Below are 21,245 nucleotides of genomic sequence, written 5' to 3'. Positions count from 1 at the left end.
CAAGGTCACACGAAGAAATCCGGCAGCAGAAATGTCTCTAAGCTGATCTGACTGTATGTTTAGGATTTTATACCTGAAGCTGCAGGCTGGGTGCATCGCTTGGTTGTGGGCTAGAGAGTTAAAACAGACCATATTTCCTTTGTGCTGCATATTTAATAAGGCAAAGCATGCAGGGAATTACTTTCCCTTCAACTCCCCACATTTCCTCTCAGAATTACCTTCTTTACTCGAGCAGCGGCAGACCTTTTCATTTCGTACATTCCTCTTCACGCATTATCGGAAACATACCCATTCTAATGCAGGTCATAAGCCCGACTTTGCTGCCGCGGTGCCTGTGCCCTTGTCGGTAATGTGGTTTTCATAGAGGGGGTTTGCATGCTTGGAATTTATGGAGAGGTCTTGGTTCAGGTAGCTGAGGTCTACATGACATGTTTGTTGTCATGCTTGAAGGAGAGGAGGATCGCTGAGAGTAAGCATCTGGGACCAAAACAGCTGCTTATGCTTAGTTGGAAAACTAAAGAGTGAAATCAAAGAGTGAAAAGGGCCTTTCCAGAGTTTGTCTAATTCCCCAAACCATACAAAAAGGCCTCCTTTCTTTTTCGGGGTCCATCTTAAAGTGAATATATTATGCACAATTCCAGCTCCATATTTTTTATCCTTGGACTCTACTACAGTTATTTTACATGATTCGCAGTTCTTTTTACCTTCTACTGTGCCTCAGTGCAGTCTCTCAGCTAGCTCACTGTCTAAAAGAAACAGGTTTAACACAAACTGTGGTTAAAGTCAACCACAAACTTGAATTCAGTTTACTCTGTCGTGCAGTTTCCTGCTCAACTTGTATGACTAATTGTGGGAAAGAAACTACAGTGAAAGCCAGGATTGCAGACAGGTAGTGTGAAGTTGAAAGAAATCAAACTCTTAAAAGGCAGCGAAGGTGAAAAGACGCTGTTAAAAATATTTTTGCACTATGCAGCTGGTGACATTTTTTATTATATTCATGTTATTTTACATTCTGGGTGAACAAGGTTGACTAACGCTTGATACAAACAGCAAATAATTATCATAAATACTTCTGTTTTTGGGATATTTCTCTTGTCTCTGGGATAAGGAAGGTCAAATCTAAGGCATTCCCAACAGAGGAGTAAAATTGTTGTTTGACCATTGTAACAAAGGATTATTATCAGCTAGTTATTTATAATAAGTTCATCAACCACATGTTTAAAACAAGACAATATTGGTAAATAGCCTGTGTATGAAGGTTCATGAGGTCGCTGCTGATGGTAAAAGGAAAAACGTTTATTTTGAAGATTGCACAGTGTAACCCACTCCATAAACTGTATAAGAAAAATGGAAATGGTGAGGGTGACATAATCCATTAGTCTTTTTTGTTGATCCAGTTTTCATCTGCTAACACTACAAAGCTTTGTTTGTCTAGTTGGTGATATAAAACTTAGGCCAATGCAGAAGTACCTTTAACCCACAGGTGTCGAACTCCAGGCCTTGAGGGCCGGAGTCCTGCAGGTTTTAGATGTTATAAATCCAATACAACAAATTCAAATTGCTACATGACCTCCTCGACATGTCTTGAAGTTCTCCAGAGGCCTGGTAATGAACTAATCATTTGATTCATGTGTGTTGACCTAGGGTGAGATCTAAAACCTGCAGGACACCAGCCCTCGAGGTCTGGAGTTTGACACCCCTGCTTTAACCAGCTGTTATGACCAGCAGAGGGCAGTTGGTCGGGTTTCAAAAAGAGGCCCACCTCCTTAGAAGTCTAATAAAACCATGAGCTATTCTCTACATTTATCTTGTTATCGCATTTAAAAAGCAACCTATGCTTTACTTTGTGATTTACAAGTTGCTCACATATGAGCATGAGCTTCAGCACCATCCCTCAGTATCTCAGTTGGACCAAACACCAAAATGGCAACCAAGAAAACACCCAGTTTAAGATTTCATACTCATTACAGTTATTATGTAGTCAGAAATCAGTCATGCAGGACAAAACTGTTTTTTGTATAAGGCTGTAAACATGTTTATTTCTGCTGTAAAGTTGTGCATTTTAAAACTGAAGTCTAGGGGACACTTTGGAGACATCTACAGTTGCAAATGTTGGTATCAATCCGATATCAATTAAATACAGGGCCAGTATCGCCAATACTAATACTGATACCGATACTTTAAAACTACAAAGGCAGCTTATGCAGGTAAGAGCCATGTGTTATGACTTATGAGATATCTCATAAGTCATGACACATGGCTGACACATGACATGATGCTGAGCCATATGACTCAGCATCAATTTACACATTCTGAGCAGTTTAATCACTGCCATGTTTGCTTTCTGCAAAAAACACACCTCTGAAACACTTTGGGTCAACTCCTGTTGTTTAAATGTGCTTTAGACTGTGAATAAAATAGATGTGACAGTCAAAACACGTGTTTGAGGAATATTGTTTTTCATCAAACACACAAAATAATCTGTCCTACCATCTCTAGAGGAAGTGCATTTTTCACATTACATTTCACTGTTTGCCTCTCTGATAAGATTGCGCAAATCTCATGCAAATCATCTGAATTTGACATTTTCGTCCGGCTTCTTTGCCTATCATAATAAAAAACGCAACAATAAAAAAAATGCTTAGTTTGAACGGCATCATTTCTTTTTAGGATTTGCTGCCACTATAGATCTGTAGGCCTTTAGGTCTGGATTTTGGTGCTTCCCGGGGACTAAATCCGCACAATAACTATATAATAGTGAAGACGTTGATGATGATAATAATGCATTGTAAGAAATATGCAGCTAAATTCTTGAGCGCATTTTTTACGAGTTCCGTTTCCGGCTCCCTCTTCCAAAGAAGCACACTAATGCAAGAAGATATGAAACCAAACTGCATTGCATACATTCCACTTGTAGCAACTGCCAGTTCCCATGAATGGGATTCGTGGATTGCAATGACTGGAACACTCTCAGTGTGAAGCACCGATAATGGACTAATAAAAGATTCCTATATGTGATAGACCGTCAGATAACTAACTAGACAATAACACAGGAGCTAAGAAAGACTGATAAAAATATTTTATTTTATACATAAGTGATAAATATAGATAATATAGGAATTCAAAGGTTGGTGTTTTTGACCCGAGCTTAAAGGAGACGATAGTGAGAGATAGTGGCTTGATTGTAAAATGATGCCACTATCTCCCATGTGAAACACCGGTGCGGCCGCTGTAGGGCGCAGCGCGTCACCGTACTGAACGCAGGAGTGGAGACGCGCACCCCGTCTCCATCCTCCGCAGTCTCCTCTCCTGCCCGACAGACTGACTGAGTGACTTGCAGATCACCTCACTGACAGCTCAAAACTAACCTGCTAACTGAGCGGCACCGGCTATTTCCCATCATCACGGGGTGAGTTGATATCTGGTTAATGCTTCTATTATTTTTTATTTTTTTAATGGGCTCTGGTGTTCATGTAGGTATGCAGACTGGTTGTTGATGGATGCACTTACAGTAATAGTAACGTGAGGGCAGACTACACAGGAGGCTACTCCTCCTGCACGGGACATCGTCGCATTTGCGCTCCCGTTTGTGCCGTTTCTCAAAGCCAGCTGTGCAAACATGTCAAATTCTGCATATTTCGGTGGTGCCATGAATTACATTCTAGTTTTATTTTGATCTCAAGACAGTTCGTTTGTTTGTGTGGATAGGTGCGTGTGTGTGAGAGGGAAAGAGAGTGGTATTATTTAGTGAACTCTCCTGCCCTTGCATTTGTCTGTGCGCAAGCATATGAACTCTTTTTTTTTCTGTCCTTGTGCTGACAGAGAAAGTGCCTTTAAAAAATGTGTGTGTGACACAACCTGTCTGACTTTGGTCTTTCCTCTTGGCCTCATTCCAGAGCACCACAGCATGTGAATGGCTGCAGAAAGCAGCAGGGTTGTTAGAGCAGAGGAGCAGGAGGAGCTCCCTGCCTCTGGAGCTGTCACTCACCACACACACACCCGAAGTCAGAGCCACATCCAGTTTCAGCCTCTGACACACACCACTCACTGGCAGCAGGCTCCTCGCGCCCTCGCTCACACAAGGAGTCACAGCCACACTCACTTCAACAACAGCACCCCGTCACACACACAGAGGTACGGCTGTCGCCTCACACACAGTCTTTCAGCCATGGCCAAGGGAGAGAGGGGCGTGCAAGGCTCTGAAGGAAAGCCCAACGAACCTTTGTTTCCCAAAACCTCTCAGCAGGTAAGATCTTCTCTTATCATTTGTTTGTTGGTGATTTTTTTCTATTGTGCAGTCTTGCATGTGTGAGTTAATTTTAAGTCTCATAGCTGTAACCTTTGTTTGGACAATTAAGGCTTGCTGAGACTTTCAATCTCAGTTGGTGTCTTTAAGGCTCAGAATGAGTCTGAATTAACTTGATTGGATAAAGTTGGGAAATAGATCTGTTTATTTGCTTATCTGTTTGGGATTAATCACCTCCATTGTTTTCCTGTGACCTATAATCCCTCAGATAACACATTCACTGTCCGGAAGCTGATTATTTTTCATGTGAGTGTTTCCACTGATGACGGCAAGATCGGCTTGATGATTAGCTTCTTTTGTCTGATATCAGTGGTGATTTGCAGTGAAAGAGGCAGTCATTATCACAGCTATTATAGGAGTAAACAGTGACTAGAGGGCAAATTTGCCGTGATTAGAAAATTTGTTGCCTTATGTGTAATTTTTTGTTGTTGTTGTTTCATTTAACCTTATAGATGTTGCACAATGTGTGGGATGAGTTGGTGTGAGGTATGCAAAGCTTTTTTTGTGTGCATGGGAATGTGCTTGCACTTGTAAACCAGTTCAATCAAGAGAAGATTATAGGTCCTCACAAGAACATGACCCACAGGCAAGGGAATGAAAGACAGACAACCAATTCCTTACATGGAGTATTGTTCCTTTGTAAAGACAGATACTACAGTTCGTGGTGTCATCTCAATGCAATACCATAATAGTTAGTCATCTATTCTTTGTTTCGTTAGATTGGCTCAGGGTGTTCGGGGAACGGCAATTGAACCAGTTCTGCAACTATTTCATCTCTGCCAAACTATCAAATATGCGATGCATTTTGTTTCATTGAATTTGACTTGACAGTTGAAATTTTACACGTTTGCTTCAATCAAACGGTTGTGAAGTGGATTACTCTTCAGGCAGCAGAACAGTGATGTGAACATAAAACACGATTCACTTTTTAGCGTCATAAATGGGATTTAAACAAACTCATCTTAGACAAAGAATTGAAATGAAATAAATCAAATGTACATTTACTGGACTAGCTGTTAAGCTCAATACATACAAGTATAAAAGCGTTATAGTCTGATTTTCTGTTACAATAGTTGGATGAACTGCTTTTTTTTTGCACATTTTAAATTGCACATTAAAGAAAAATGGACAAAAAAGACGGGGAAGTTATTACACTATCTGAAAAGTTCAAATCAATAAATGCAAATTATGTGCGATAGAAACAGAACTGATGGATTAGTTGCCTTCACGTGAAGCTAGTGTGCTCCTAACACCGGATCCTAACATGATGTTTCAGATGTGACGGAAAAGTGCAGCGTATGAAAACATCAGCTCTGTAACCGTCCTCAACTATACACACTCACTTTCCATCGTCTCTTGAATCTATTAATCTATACATTTCAAGTTGAACTACCTTTAAAACAAAGGAAGGATTAAAGGTGTTTTACAGCGTAGACTCTTGCGTTCCATTCTCTCTGAAAGATGAGGACTACAAAAGGAATGTTGCACGTGAAACACATATTCTCTTTGAAACTACTTGAAACTCAGATGACATGATAGATGCACACTGAGTAGTAGCATGGGAAATTATACACCAAGAACTTTCCAATCCATCACAAAAGCGCTCGTCACATTGCGATGATATCTATTCATGTGCAGTATTGTCGGGAGAAAGAATAAATCACTTCTGCGCACTAGTTCATGTTTCGATTTTGGATAAAATCCAAGGGCCTTGAGCCATGTCACTAAGCCCACTGTGGACATTTATAATGGCCTGCTGCCATCACTTTACTTTCATGCTTATAATCCATAAGCTGAATGGAGGGCAAAAAGCTGCTCTTGTTGACACAGATAACTGGATTCTGTGGCGTAAACCTGATGCACCAAAATGTCCAAAACCCTTTCAGCGACTCAACATGGATCCATTTTTACCAGGCTGACATTAGCATTGCAAACACTGAGTGTGTGCATTTTTTCTTTGATAGCAAAGCTCAGTTTTTCCCTCCCTCGCTTCTTTAATTATTCTCAGTCCTAAATCATTTTCCCTCAGTTTCATTAACTTTAGAGATTAGTCTGTCCTTGCCCCTTTGCTCACTGTATGAACTCTCCAAGTACTCTGTTTTTAAATGTGTTTTTCTTTGTGTTTTTTCCCCTCCTCAGACAGTGTTTCTGTATATATACAGTTTGTTTGTGTGTGTCTATGCTGACTTGTGTGCATGTGGTTTTTTACGTTTGGGCATCCAGCGAACAGTAGCAGGGATATCCTGTTTATCCTCTTTGACGATAAGAAGTCAGTAATGAAAGATGGAGTGTAAGATTTTGGGGGGGAAAGAAAAAGTGTTTTGAGACACAGAGAGAGTATTTTCTGCACATCATCAGTTAAACAGCATTCTCCAGACACCAAAGACTTAGATTTTTTTCCCCTCTCCAATTAGGGGTAATTGCAGTGAGAGCAGAAGAAGAGAGAGTTTTGAAGCCGGAACCGCCGCGCAGCCTTTACTTACCTCTGACCCGCTTGTCTTGAGATTGAATAATTACACACCTCCCTCCTGGTAATTGTCGTTCTCCAACCCCTTCCATATTTTGATGGGGGGAAGAGAAAATGTGAGGCGGATAATAACAGTGTGTCAGTAGGGGTTGAGGCCACTTTGGTGATTTATGTCTTTCATGCAGCTCTGAGGGGAGTAGCTGTGGACCAGCCTGGCCACTAGATGTGTGTCGACTCTGCTGTTTGTGCGTCTGACACTAAAGGTTGTGCAGTCCAGAAGGAGGAAAGGGGAAAAAAGGTCGATATGTGTTCACAGCCAGTTGTAAATATTGGGCTCCCTAGACTGCGGTGTCTCGTCGTATTCGCGTCTGAAGATGAAAGCTCGCCCTTGCTAAACACAAATGCGCAGAGTCACATGCCTGATGGTTTTAGCAGAGCACGGGGAAGGAAATGGAGACTCGGTGGGTTTCTTCGGCTCCTCTGTGGGCTCTGTGTCTGCACACATAGACCACAGTGCTAACAGCTGGCAGGGGGTCTTCTTCTGATCCTTTTTTTGAAATTGTATTTACACACAGTCACATTCCCACACAGTCATGAATGAGCAAAGAGAGGCAAAGATAAAGGGAGATGTGATCACCGTATTATGCAGTTTGGGCTGGGGTTATTTGAAGGAGTGCAGTTCACAGTCAAACACATGTCATATGTGACGTTTCTTTACACTGAATCACTGCATCATTGCAACAGGAAGATATAGAGGAAATGTTATTTTTGGAGCACCACGAATTGGAAAGGACACCTCTTTGTGTTGTAAGCCTGTTCTGATGACTTAAAAAATGTGAGAGGGACACACCTTCATTTGTGTTGGTGTGTCTGGGAAGAGTTTCTGACTGAAGGAACTTACAGTACATCTTTCAACATTTTTAAGATAAGATAAGATAACCTTTATTAGTCCCACACGTTTTAAATATGCTTATGACTATTCTAGTCTTGTATGTGCAATAAATATATACTTACTGCTGTGATCTAAATATACTGGTGTGTTTTGTCCCTTCTCACATCTGTTTGCCCAGACCGACCTGAGCCAGAAGTTGTCGCTATGCAGCAAATTGTGTTTTGCCATCGGCGGCGCGCCCAAGGAAGTGGCTGCCAGCGCCACAGGATTCTTCCTGCAAATCTACCTGCTCGACGTTGCTCAGGTAAGCGCACTGGAAGCGACTTTCACAGATGAAAAAATTAGCTGGTATGGAAATGTGTGCCTGTGAGTTCCAGCGTGTCCCTGTTGCGCTCCACAGATTAACGCCTTCCAGGCCTCCATGGTGCTGTTCATCGGTAAAGTCTGGGGTGCTGTGACCGATCCTGTGGTCGGTTTCTTCATCACAAAAAGCAAATGGACCAGGATTGGAAGACTCATGCCCTGGTGAGACCCTCTCCTCTCTCTCCATAAACTAATACAGGAAAGCTGAAATGATAATTTGTTCCCAGTTTGATGGAATTTTAAAAACTGTGTATTCTTATAAACGCCAGTTGATACCACTGGCAGAGACATTCACTGAGGATTCTTCCAATAAAACACACAAATACTAAGTGAATTCATAAATGTGTGTTCCCCAACTGGAATAAAAGCATACACTGCATAAAGTGGAAGTTATAAGACTGCATCATAATATCTATAATGATTGTCTTTACTCCAGATTCCTGTAAAGATTCAATCTAAACTGTTTATGGAACTATTTACCGAAACTATAAAGCTAGGGTATGTAATTCTTGGTTTCAGTGTCTTATGTAAAGGACTGCAATTTGTTGACAGACCCTAGGACTCACTTAGGTTTGCTCCCACTCTCTCAGACATAATATGGCCCCCACATGATGCTAATGTTTATGCAAAAACAACAACAAAAACAAGCTGTGTGCTCCAGTTTTGGAAAATTATTCTCCAACTCGAGTCTGTCACCTGAGGATTGTGCTAGATAAACAGCCGTTATGCTTGAATTTGTTGTTTTAGACACTCCCTCTGATTAGCTATACAGTCTGTACACTTCAAGGACGTGGGCTGCTCTTTTTGACTTTTGAACGCCACACAAGGAGAAAAAACAGGGACGTTCATCTGCATTTGTTCATAAATCATCCGCTGGTGCTCTCTTAAATACATTTACGTAATGTGCCACGTCCCATTTCTTTTTGCTTTATCTGCAAGCTCAACCTCAGCATCTCAGGGGGCTTTGAGTGCAATTTGAATTTTGCGACTTTGTAAGTGTGGATTATACGACGCTATCAACTCAGTTTCGAAAATCATCCCATAAGCAGCTAAACCGAGTATATGTCTTTTGAACACACTGGCATGACACTTGATGTAATTTACACAAGCAGGCAATCTAATGCCTCCTCCATTATAAACCATAGATTAAACACTGGCTGACAGTGCTGGAGGGGGACCAAGTCAAGTGTGGCCAGCCAGCCACATTCAGTAGCAGACAGATGCTGATGTTAAATCAGCTTCGATTACCCCTGGGAAGCTGTCGGTGTGCGCATATGTGAGTGTGCCCACTGTGAACCTGTAGTGTTTATGGGCATTTTTAATGTGTGTTTTTGGTCATAATTGTGATGAGATGCGTGCAAAGCCTTCTTTGGGAAGTCCCCTCTGTCCATTCGGCAGGAAGTGCTTTTCTCTTCCCTCTGGCTGACACATCCACAACCAGACATTAAGTGATTTGTATCTGCGCCTTCAGTTCTTAAGGATGGAGTCTTTTAGCCTAAAACGCATCCCTTGGGTACTGCCGTGTTTGTTATTTGTGAAGGCAGCAAACCACCATCACTGTGGCAAGCCTGAGAAAGCAGATTTATCAGATTGTCTCCATCAGAGACAGACAGAGTGAGAGTTAAGTGACAGAATTTGTTTAGTTAAGTAAACGTAGCCAAAAACAGACAATAAAAGTATATTCAATTATTAGTAAGTGTCCTACAGTTATAGCTTTAAATACCTGAGAGCTGAAAAGTATCATCCGCAAAACTCAAAATGCTACATATTAAGTAGTACAAACCCTTATTTTAATCTTAACAAGTGCTGAACTTCTGTTGACTGCGGTGGCGTTTGTTTCATTAGCCGTGACAGCTATCAGGCTGACCGCTGTACAGACCGATCAGCAAAGTCCTCGCAGGGACACATTTAGAAAACCTTGCTGTCTAAGCTGCCAAGATATTTCACATCCGTTGTGGGGTTCAGCGCTAGTAGCCTCGACACCAGATCGCAGGTCGGCTAACTAAACTGCCCTCACTTGGGTTTGGGAGCACTGTGACAAACATAGATGGGAGGTTTTGATGAAAACAAAGAGATAAATACATGAAACAAAAGCAGGTGTAGCTGGTGAACAGTTTTATGGTTCCTTGTATTACAGAGAACTTGTCACAGTCGTCACATGTAAAGAAAGCCAATGCTACAGTCACACGAGGGGAAGCAGTGGTTAGATACTGCAGTATGAACAAAATTATTGCTTGTAATCTCGTTGCCTTTGAAATGGGTGCTTTGAAGGAGAGGTGCAGTTCTGTGCCGTCTTCAAAGCGTCTTTGGCGCATCACAACGGCGATCAAACAACAATGAGACAGAGTTAGTGTGCTATCAGCTTGTGATTGAATGGGGTCAAGTTGCAATCACTTTGGGATTAGATCCTATATGATTTGCAGTGTGCTAGCAATCAATCTGAGCTTATAAATTAAACAGCGATTATTTGCAAACCCACACTGAGCTGTCTGAGAGTGATTTCAGACAATCTGACCCAAACTGCAACTGTCTGGAGACAAGTTGCCTCCCTAAAGGCGACCACTGTGATCACCCCTGCGCCTCGACAGCCTGCTAATCTGAGCGATTACTGCAAGCAAAATCCTTCACCGCAATCAGTGATTTTTACTAGTCACAACAAATGTAGTGGTTTTAAAAGTAAAATACTTAATATGTGAGGGCAGTGGAAATATAACACGGCATAAACAGGAAATGCACATGGAAAGTACAACAACAGTACTTGAGTAAATGTACTTATATATCCACTGGGATATATGAACATGACTAAGCCTAAAATCAGCAAAGAAAGTGTAATCTCACCTACACAACCTCTTCCAAATCCCCTTTGCCCAGTCGCACATCTTTTAATTAACATGCCGCAAATGTCCCCGACAAGTCACTGAGGAGAGAATTGTAAGTGCCAGCTACTTATCAATCTTCTCTGGTTTAATTAAGGCTGTGCAAATTATTAGGACAGGTGTGACAGGTGTGTAGTCATGCGTGCATGACGTGTGAGAGAGTATGCTAGTGTTTGTGTGTGCTTGTGTGTGTGTGTGTGTGCGTGCCTTTGTTGCCTCTCCCCGGACATAGTCATCTTGCAGGAACATTCTAACTGTCCCATTCACCGGCCCCGGGGCCCTTTCATCGCTCCCATGACCAAGCGGTCAATACTGCAGCACCAGCGATGTCAGTCGCCTTTGTTACAGCAAACAATCAGGAAGAGAGTGAGGTAGCCAAGCTGGATGATGCCAGAAATGACTGCAATCAACCTCTCTCTACCTCTTTCTCCCACTTTCTCTTTCCTGGCGAAGAGCAGGTCAGAGGTCAGAGCCCCCGTGGGTTTTGTGACAGTCACCTAAATTCAATCGTTCCGTTTTTTCCCCCCACCTGCAGATGTGGCTGTGCTACAGCTATTCCGGTCTGCACTGCGGGATAAACTCCATTTACTGTTTAGAGGAGCAGGGTTGGTGATACATACTGATGTCTGCAGCCAAGTCATGCTGTCCATCATCCATCATCTGTCAGCATTTCTCTTCATTTTGAACACACAGCTGTTTGCTTTAACCATAATGATACATATCCGTTGTTTACTTATGTATTATACATGGCCCACAACGTTTTAGAAGAAAATCCCAAAAAAACTAGCACAACGCGACAGAATTGCTTCATGCTGCGTTTGCACGAGTGTGGACTACATATTTGCGTGCTTGTGTATGTGGATCTTTCATGAGGATTTGAAATACTGCGGTATTCCCCTCCCAAGGCAGATTCCTGCCATGCTTACAACATTATCATTTAGCATTCAGCTTAAACTGACTGTAATCTGACAGAAATATGGCCTCAAATTACCAGCGCTATGAAAATGACAGAGCACAGCTGCTGTAACACTTACTGTGACAGGTTGAAGCGGTGACGATGGAGGATTTGAATTCAGATCCAAGTTTGCCGCCTTTTTAGTAGGTGGTGTTTTTTAATGAAACCTTTTCAGAAACAATCTGATATTTTTGCTTCTGTATGTTTCGTTTTATCTGACACACTGTCATTTGTCTTCTACAGGATGGTGGGTTGCACTCCTTTCCTGGTGATCTCGTACTTCTACCTGTGGTACGTTCCTCCTTTCAGTGGCAGCCGGTTCATCTGGTACCTCGGCTTCTACTGCCTCTACCAAACCCTCATCACCGTGAGTATGCACGCTCTGTCAGAACTGTGTGCGTTTAAGAAATTCAGATTTATGTGTGTGCGATGCTTCAGATAACTCGGAGGGACTGCGCATTCAGTACAAGAGAGATGTCAAGTTGAAACGGGAGATAAAAGCTCTGACTGATGCAGCTCACAGTCTGCAGATGACAGATTATGTAACGTATAGACAAAACGCAGAAAACGTTGGGAATAACAAGATTTCAAAGTGGAAATGATTACAGTCATCTCATGCAGGCTCTGACAGCCCCTCGTAGGATTTCTGCTTTGATTTGTGAGATGAGCAGCAGATTAAAACCCAGAGCGCTTAAACACCTTACCTCAAATGGGGAAGTGTAGCTATTTAAGTTCCCTTTTGTTGTGATGGTCCAAACCATTCCTCCTCCTCCTCTTTCTGTTCTGATTCTGGGGCACCCCATATAGTATGTGCTGCAGAGCATGTAGCCCACTGCAGCCACACTGTGGTGAACTGTAACGGCATGTCATTCTAACTACTTGATAAGTATACGGTCAGTCCTGCCAGGAACCTCTTGCCGGATAAATGCTGGTTGCCACTTTTAGCCGCCCTTCATTGTCTCTGCCTGTGTGTTTGTGTGAAGTTTTCTGGGAAAGCGCAGCTGTTATCATTCACAGTCTGTAAACAGAGGTTAGAATTCAACATTTCCTTTGTTTATGCAATCAACTAATAATAGCTTTCCATCTAATTAATCAGTTTTCATTCACCTCTGTGTAGGAAAGTTTGATTCCCAAATGTGTTTGCATCCAGGAAAAGCCCCATAAATGACATGCTGTACAGGAGCGATGGCTGAAAAAAGTCCTTACAGAGTCACATTTATTTTCGTTGTGGCTATGCATACTCATTTGGCCACAGTGCTGACTGAGCCCTTGTGTAAATTACAAAGTGAAGCAGGACTTGGTTTGCTCGCCTTTTCTCTGGGAGAGGTGGTGAGAAAGGAGAAAACAGATCTGAGGTTGGCCAGCATGGAAACTGCAGAAATTGCTGTTGATATTTATATACCGTGTATATTTTTCTTCAGCATTCTCTCTGGAATATATAGATAAAAGGCATTAAGGGTGTTTCCAGTTATGAGCCAGATTTTGTTTTTAACAGTTTGACTGGGCTTTAGCACAGTAGGGCTATGAGTTACATTCTTCTTTTGTATACACGGACTGTCAAAAAATGATGGACATAGCCACTGAGACATCACCCATTGCTTTAAAGCTTTGAATTTAGCATTTTGGCTGCAACAATCTTGTTTTTCTTTTGTTTTGCTTGTTTGTTTGTTTTTTTGGAGCCAAAAGACTGTGGCATGCTAAACGATCAGCTAACAAGCCTGGTTAGCCAAATACAAAAATACTAGCTTTTCACTCATCAGAATTGGGTTGTTTTCTTGGTCACACCATGTTATTTGTTAGATGATTGCACCAAATAAAATAATTTGACATAATTTAATATAGAATAATTTAAGAAAATTGCTCCAAAAGAGACCAAGAGGATCTCAGCTAACAACCTTAGTTAGCTGAGGTGAAGGCTAGCATACAGTTAGCAGCTACACTGACTTACTTAAATCTCACCTAAATAATAAGAAGTAATAAGAAGTAAAATATATTAGAGGAGTAGGAAATAAGCTTTACACATTAATAATTTCTTTTACCAGGCCACAATATTTATTTCTGCTGTAATGTTGGTCATTTTAACATAGGCGGCTTAAGGGACTTTTTGAGCCATCTTAAGTGACTATTTGAGGAAGCTTTATGGCACTTAAGTGGTTTACTTCTTCAGCCCCTTGTAAATTGTTCTTTGTTTAAATGCTAATATCAGCATGGTAATGTGCAAACATTTTTAAGGATGAAGGCAATCTTTTTAGATTTAGGTATTTGGAAAAGTTAAGAGAGAGATATTTAGATTTATCTTGTAGGGACTATTAACATGCTTGCTTAATTTTATGGCTATCTATCTATTAGATTTTGACACATACTATGAAAAAATGTTCACCTCATGTTGGTGCCTGAGGGTAGGGAACTACTGTTGTTATGAGTCGTCTTCTGGGGACCACGATCGGAGCGCAAAATTCGATTGTAACTGATTCAGTAGCAGCGGAGACACATTTTGTTCTGGACCAAAGTATTACAACCTTCAATCTTCTAGAAATAAGCCGCTAGCAATGCTAAAAATAAAATAAAATACCTTCATTATCTTTTCCTTTCCTCAGGAGACTTGTGCAACTGTTTGCCTATCTGTTATGCAGGACTTGCATTTATTTCTGTCCACGTCTTTCTGCTCCTCTTTAGTGTTTCCATGTGCCTTATTCTGCTCTCACAATGTTCCTGAGCACGGACCAGAAGGAGAGAGACTCAGCCACTGCCTACCGTAAGTTTTAATATGCACAAAGTTCTTAATGCCTGCAGTGCTGAATTAATCTTTGCTCTAGCTTTTCATTTGCATAGCGTTTGAAGTGCTGCAACCAAGAGTTGGACCTTTGCTCATTTGATGACAGGAATGACAATGGAGGTCCTGGGGACACTTGTGGGTGCTGCCATCCAGGGACAGATTGTGGCCAGCGCTCACACTCTGAAACACTGCCCTACCAGCAACATGTCGGCTGGTTACCTTGGCAACAGCAGCGGGGCAGAGATCGTGAAGAGCATGGTGCACTCCAAGGAGTACCTGTCATATGCTGTAAGTATCACCGTGCCAAGCCAGGAAGCCAGGTGCGCTAAAAGTAGGGCAAAGAGTTGGTTTGAAAATAACTTCTAGTTTACCTCGGGGCTGTGGCGTGTGTGTGTGCTCAAGGCAGTTATAGAGAATATTAGAGGCTAAAAAAAGCAGTGATGAATGAGAAGGAGGATTGTTCACAATTGGCTCCATATTTACTGTCTACAGGTTCTTTTACTTTTACCTTTTTACTCCTATGTTTACCTCGTGGGAGTGAAAGGAAACACCACTGTTTGATATCTGATCCTCGCACCCTGAGCCAGCTTCTCCCTCACCACCACAAAGGGGGTGCTTCCCCTGGCATCACACTCCACATCTTTCCCCATTGCACTGAGGGGTCGCCACAGTCTGCCAGTCATTGGGCTTGTTTATGCCTCACCCAGAACATTTGAAGCCATCTTACATACAATGTAATGTGTTCAATATATTAATGTCTTATTTGCAGCTTAGGTTAAAGTTGAAAAAAAAGGGGGAAAGGGACACATTCATGTCCGCATTTCAGTTTGCAGAACTGTGAATAAACTGAGCATCCATCATGAGACTTTTTTTTGTGAAGATGAAACAAGCCAGAGTCCAATCTGTCCAGTGTTGGATTTGGGGTTGCACCGCAGCTATTTGGGCTTCAAATGGTTCTTTTTCAATGGATTTTGGGTGAACCCTATCAGGGCAGCCCAAACCCTCTGCAGCCACCCACTAAATTCCTCCGTGGTTGCTGGTGAGGGTGGCACACCGTCTGGGCAAACTCCGTCTGCCCTCAGAAACAGGGAGTGTTTGATGTGCATAAATAATAATGAACTGCTGGGCTGAGCCGCATGGAAAAATAGCAAACAAACAGAGGTTGTTTAAGGCAGAGCAGTTCCTGTTGGTTTACAGCTTTAAATGTCTGTATTTTGGGATACGGATCTACTTGAGGTTTCTTCCTGTTCCTGCTAGTATTTGGAAAGCAAGATGTGCACGGATAGTTTGGCTCCCCATAGACGTCACGTCAATAAATCATGCACTGCTGAGTGATAGAATGACAAAGAATTGAAGAAAATAAAAGCCATGTAGGCTAAAAACTGGCACATTCTGTGTCGTTTGTTTCCAAAAATTGATCTATAGCATGTTAAAAAGAAAGAGTTAAATTTTTTAGGGCACTATGAATTAAAGATTGCAGAAAGTCTCAAAATAGACTGTGTTGTGTCGCCTCCATGAAACGAGATAGCTAGATGGAGACATGACTGTACGTTTCTTTCTCTCTGCAGAAGCAGGTGTACACGATAGCTGCCGGCGTTATTGGAGGCGTATTCGTCATCTGCACTGTGGTGATGTTCCTGGGTGTCAAAGAGAGAGACGGTGAGGACTTAATTTTTGTGTGATTGTGTGTTAATGAGTATTGAAATTGACCAAAAAAAGGTTAATCAGTTGTAATAGTTGACATTCAAGGTTTTAAGCAAAGGTTACGCAAACATCTTCAAAGACTTTGTCAAAAATGGACAAAATCGCTCACAGATTGGAAGGTCTCAAAGGACACCAGGTTAACTTGTCATCAACTCTCCATCAGGAGAACGGTGATCAACAGTGGGTGCTTGGCAGGAAAAAGCCACTGCCCTACAAAAACAACCCTCTTGCCTTTGTGAAGCTTGCCAACGGTCACGTGGACAGGCTGCTTGAACAATGTTTTGCGGACAGGAATGACCAAGGTAGAACACTTTGGTTTTAAATGAGAAGCTTTATGTTAAGAGAAAAGAAAACACTTCATTCCAACCATAAGAGTCGACCCCACCTCTGAAAAATAGGGTTTTAGTAATGTTCTGCACCGGAACGGCATCATAGAAAACGTCTGGACATCTGAACCAAATCCAAGTGATTCATAAAGCAAAATAATGGCCTTAAGCAAGCATTTCTGCCAAGGAAGGTTATTGCTTTGAAACAGTTTGAGTAGAGTTTGGACCTTGAGCCGACAGAAATGTTGTGGAAAGACTTGAAGTGAGCAGTTTAAGTGAAGAAAATCACAAACATCTGAAAGTTTAACCGGTTCTACACAGAGGAATGGACATGGATTGGAATACATCTAAATCAATGTGCAGGACTGGTCAACGGTCAGCAGAAGAATTTAGTAACTATTTTTACTCTTGTAATATTTATATAAAAAAATCAGTTAAACTTGTCCGAAAACTGTTATTCAGTGAGGCCCCCGAGGAACTGTTTCAGGATTAAACCAGTTTCGCTGAGACCAAATTAGTTTTCTACCCAACATATTTCATAACTGGACTTTTGTTGCATGATACCAGTATAATAAAATAAAATAAAAAACGAACAAATACAGGAAAATTTTAATCTAAACCTATCTAGAAATTGATAACACAATACTTAGAGTTACTGGAATATGTAAGAACATATATACTGGGCTACGTCTCATAGATGTGATCACATTAGCTCTCATTCTCTGCTCTTTATTATAAATGACACCTCTAACTGAGACAAGCACAGTCCACTGCAATGCAGGGGCAGTTCCAGTAGTTCCAGTGAGCAAATCTATCAGCTTTCCCTTGCTGGGTGTTATTTGATATACTGCTTATTCTAATTCCTCGTGTTTCAGATCCATACGCCCCGAAGACCGAGAAGCAGGTCTCTTTCCAGCAGGCCTTCGTCCTGGTGATGAGGCACGGGCCATACCTCTCTCTGACCGCTGCATTCCTCTTCATCACTGTTGCCATTCAGGTAAATTTATTGGCAGAACACTTCTCAGTCATGACACTCGGCCTTACAGTAAATGGAGACCTTACAGCGTGGGAGAACTGCTGGCGCTCGATGATGATTTGATCAGAGTAGAAGAGCACTTACTGAAAGCTCATCGTTTTTAAGCGTGTTGTGAGTCGCAGGGCTATTGGGAGTGATACCAGCAGTGTGTTCTTGCTTTTTGTTTATCACATGTGCGCGGATGCTCACTTTTCAACCTCACTTTAACGCTGTTTAAATGATTGCAAACTTGTCCAATTTTGCATCAGATCTGGTTCTCTGTATTTCATATATCCTCTCATCTCAGAGGAGTTATCAGCTGTCTTCTGCGAAAGCCCCAGAGCGGGAATAAATCCCGGCAAAAACACTGTCAGCAGCTTCTCCAGTCACTTTATTTGGCGCTCAGCATAGCAAGAGTGCACAGCTACAGTGCTGAATAGACAAGACTGAATATCTGAATGTTTCATCTCTGGTTTTTGCAGCTGATCCAGAGCAACTTTGTCCTCTTCTGCACTTATGCAGCCGACCTGAGGGATCATTTCCAGAATATTGTACTGACCATCCTGGTGAGTACAGCTTTTAGCACTGAAGATCTGCAACATTAACGTAACCAAATGTAACACCTTGTGCATTTTAACTACAATGTAATGTGGGGAGCTCGACTTCATTTCACATCATGTGCCACATAATCAATGTGAAGAACTTTTAACTTCAAATTTAATCCCTGAGATATCTTATTATAGAAAAAAAGCCATGAACAGTACGTTCTTGTACATGATGAAGAAATGCTGCTGTTGTAAATGAAAGAAATCTGTCAGCACAAGAGGCATAATTTGTAAAAAAAATAAACATGTAAAATTACAATTTAATTCAATTTAATTCAGTTTTATTTACGTAGCTCCAAATCACAACAACAGCTGCCTCAAGGAGGTTTTAATTGTAGGTAAAGAACCGACAGTGATACAGAGAAAACAACAGTCAAACAGTACCCATATGGGCAAGCACTTGGCGACAGTGGGAAGAAAAAACTCCCTTTTAACAGGAAGAAATCTCAGCAGAACCCTAATTGAATTTTATATCTATTACCTACTTTGGTGTAGTATGAACCACAGGAGGAAAAGCTGTAAAATGTGTGAAAACACTGTTGAAAATCCAAAATCTGTGTAAATCTGTGTCATTTACATTTCCAAAGCTGTCCAATGGGCCGGATTGAAGTGTTCGCGTTACTTGGTGTAAAGGATTATTATTTTGTCCAGTATTAGCACTACTTGTCATGTTATTTTAAATGTTGACCATCTTTCCTAATACTATTGTTTCTTTTGTAAGTTCTAAATTAACTTACAGACTAAGTCACTTTACGCTTTTGCACACATCTGCTCAGGTATCCGCAGTAATAAGCATTCCACTGTGGCAGTGGTTTCTGCAGAGATTTGGGAAGAAGACGGCAGCTTTTTGTGGCATCACCGTGAGTAAATTGGTTTTATTTTTGTAACATTCAGCTTTGACCATCAGACTTTTTGTTTGTGCCTTCTTGTGGATGAGCTTTTAAAGTGTTTGTCTTGACCAAAGAAACAGTTTTAAGAAAGTTTGTTTTTTATGGATGTGTGTTTGTCTCTCCAGTGGATCCTGCCCTTCACACTGATGTTGGTGTTCATCCCTAACGTCATAGTGGCTTACGTTGTGGCCGTCTCCTCTGGACTCACTGTGGCTGCATCGCTCCTCCTGCCATGGTGAGACTCAACAGTTCAGATGAAACACGCTCGTCAACATAAATTAGGTGTAAATATTTGTGCTAAAATTTTAAAAGCCCTGTAGTGAACGGTCCCGTGAGCGTCCCTGCCATCTGCTAAGTAATATAAATTTGGTTGCCCCGCCCCTTGTTATAAAGGATTAAATAAAACTGAAATCCCCTAAGCCGCTGATATTGTTTACCTAAATTCAACCCTGCTATATGTATGCTCTGCTGTTCATTTTAATCCCCTTTTGATTTGATGCAAAATGTCATTAGTCAAGCCATTCTGTCAGAGGGCCCTGAGCGCTCACCAAGGTCATGCCACGGTCATGAAATGATGTCATTTTTAAGAATTACAGGACCCGTCTACTATAAATCTTCCATACCATCACAGAGCCCCGGCAACGCCAGAGGTATCACTACATCTGTTTTCCAGTCGTTGCTAAGGCCCTCGCCTCTCCTCACTCATCTCTTTTCCCCTCCCTTTAAAAACCTAAATTACAGCCTCCTGAGGGGGGCCTGTTTATTTTGGAAGGGGCTGATTGTTTATCCTGTCCCGCCCGCTGCTCATCATCTAATCGTGTTATTAGCTCTGTAATTTTGGCCCACTGGTATATCAGAGCTCTGACCTCACATCGCTGCGCGCTGGCATCCTGACTGCACGTGTGAGATAACCTAAGTAAGAGCACGAGGGAGGTCTCGGCGCGTATCAGCTTAAAGTTTTACCATGGCTCACTGTGATGTTGAACTTTTATGACAAACGACACATGCTCATTCAGCTCTGCACGCCTGTTTTTGTGCTTCAATCCAGGTCGATGCTGCCAGATGTGGTGGATGACTTCAGGTTGGCCAACCCCTACTGTAAAGGCCACGAAGCCATCTTTTACTCCTTCTATGTCTTCTTCACCAAATTTGCCTCTGGGATCTCCCTGGGAGTGTCCACCCTCTGCCTGGAGTAAGTCTGCATTACTGTTACACATGCATGATTAACTCAAGCGCTGCGCGATATTCTACGTCTGCACTTAGCATGTCATGATACCTCACCGAAATGCATTAACCCCTGGTGCGATGCATAATTCATCACACGAAAGGTGTCGAGTTTGCTCATCTGCAGGGCTGCACAGTGCGGCCTGATGCTCATTTCCTCTCGCGCATTTTAACAGAGCCTCTCCGTCATTGCTTGTAGGTTTGCAGGATACGACACAGGCGCCTGCAAGCAGCCTCCCCCTGTGGTGTACACCCTGAAGCTGCTGATCGGCGCCGCCCCAGTGGCCTTCATCGTCACGGGCTTAATGATCCTGCTCCTCTATCCCATCACTGAAGATGTACGGCTTAGGAATAAAGTCTGCCTGGAGGAGCTAAGGTGAGAAAGAAACCTGTAACCTTTGACCTCTATACTGACGTTTGAAGTGTATAGGAGAAAATTGACTGGACTCAAACGCTGTATTTGAAACCAGTGTCTCTGTGTCTCTCACATAGGAAACAAAGCATCGGCTCCAGAACAGTGGAAGATCCGAGTAACGTGTGACCTAAACGTCGAATGGAGTGAAGACGCGAAGCCACGGATTCCAGTAATGCGTCTGGGAAGTTGCTCATTAGTGTACATTACACTGCTAAATAGATTTAATGTAAACATTTTTGTTTCATTTTCACATGTACTGTACAGTCATACTGGATATATATAAATATATGAGATTACTTAATTTATATAAATGAATGTATAGAGTTATTTGCTGTGTTTAGCTCTACAACACTGTTATTTATTTATAATATATGATTCCAAAAGGTTTGATGATATGAGATGAATAAATGTTGTAGAGAGTGCTTTTTGTA

At 41.8% G+C, this 21,245-nt stretch overlaps 1 protein-coding gene across 1 annotated transcript; it reads left to right on the top strand.

Annotated features, from left to right (window-relative positions):
• The first annotated feature begins 3,291 nt into the window (after positions 1–3,291).
• mfsd2b (MFSD2 lysolipid transporter B, sphingolipid) lies at positions 3,292–21,236 on the top strand. Its single transcript, XM_004542185.5, has 15 exons — positions 3,292–3,409; positions 3,897–4,246; positions 7,844–7,969; positions 8,066–8,190; positions 12,103–12,226; positions 14,536–14,614; positions 14,742–14,923; positions 16,204–16,294; positions 17,541–17,662; positions 18,163–18,246; positions 19,062–19,145; positions 19,301–19,410; positions 20,224–20,367; positions 20,599–20,775; positions 20,892–21,236. The coding sequence occupies exons 2-15, from the start codon at positions 3,914–3,916 to the stop codon at positions 20,938–20,940; spliced, it is 1,830 nt and encodes a 609-aa protein (XP_004542242.1). The 5' UTR covers positions 3,292–3,409; positions 3,897–3,913; the 3' UTR covers positions 20,941–21,236.
• Positions 21,237–21,245: the final 9 nt, after the last annotated feature.

This window comes from Maylandia zebra, linkage group LG15 (genome assembly GCF_041146795.1).
Source record: "Maylandia zebra isolate NMK-2024a linkage group LG15, Mzebra_GT3a, whole genome shotgun sequence".
NCBI classification, from domain to species: Eukaryota; Metazoa; Chordata; class Actinopteri; order Cichliformes; family Cichlidae; genus Maylandia; species Maylandia zebra.
This window is presented reverse-complemented; position numbering and strand designations above follow the sequence as displayed.

Coding starts and splice junctions, on each gene's coding strand:
- mfsd2b (XM_004542185.5), top strand. CDS start 3,914: ATGGCTGCAGAAAGCAGCAGGGTTGTTAGAGCAGAGGAGCAGGAGGAG. Junction 12,227..14,535: donor TCTACCAAACCCTCATCACC/GTGAGTATGCAC, acceptor GCTCCTCTTTAG/TGTTTCCATGTGCCTTATTC. Junction 19,146..19,300: donor CAGCTTTTTGTGGCATCACC/GTGAGTAAATTG, acceptor TTGTCTCTCCAG/TGGATCCTGCCCTTCACACT.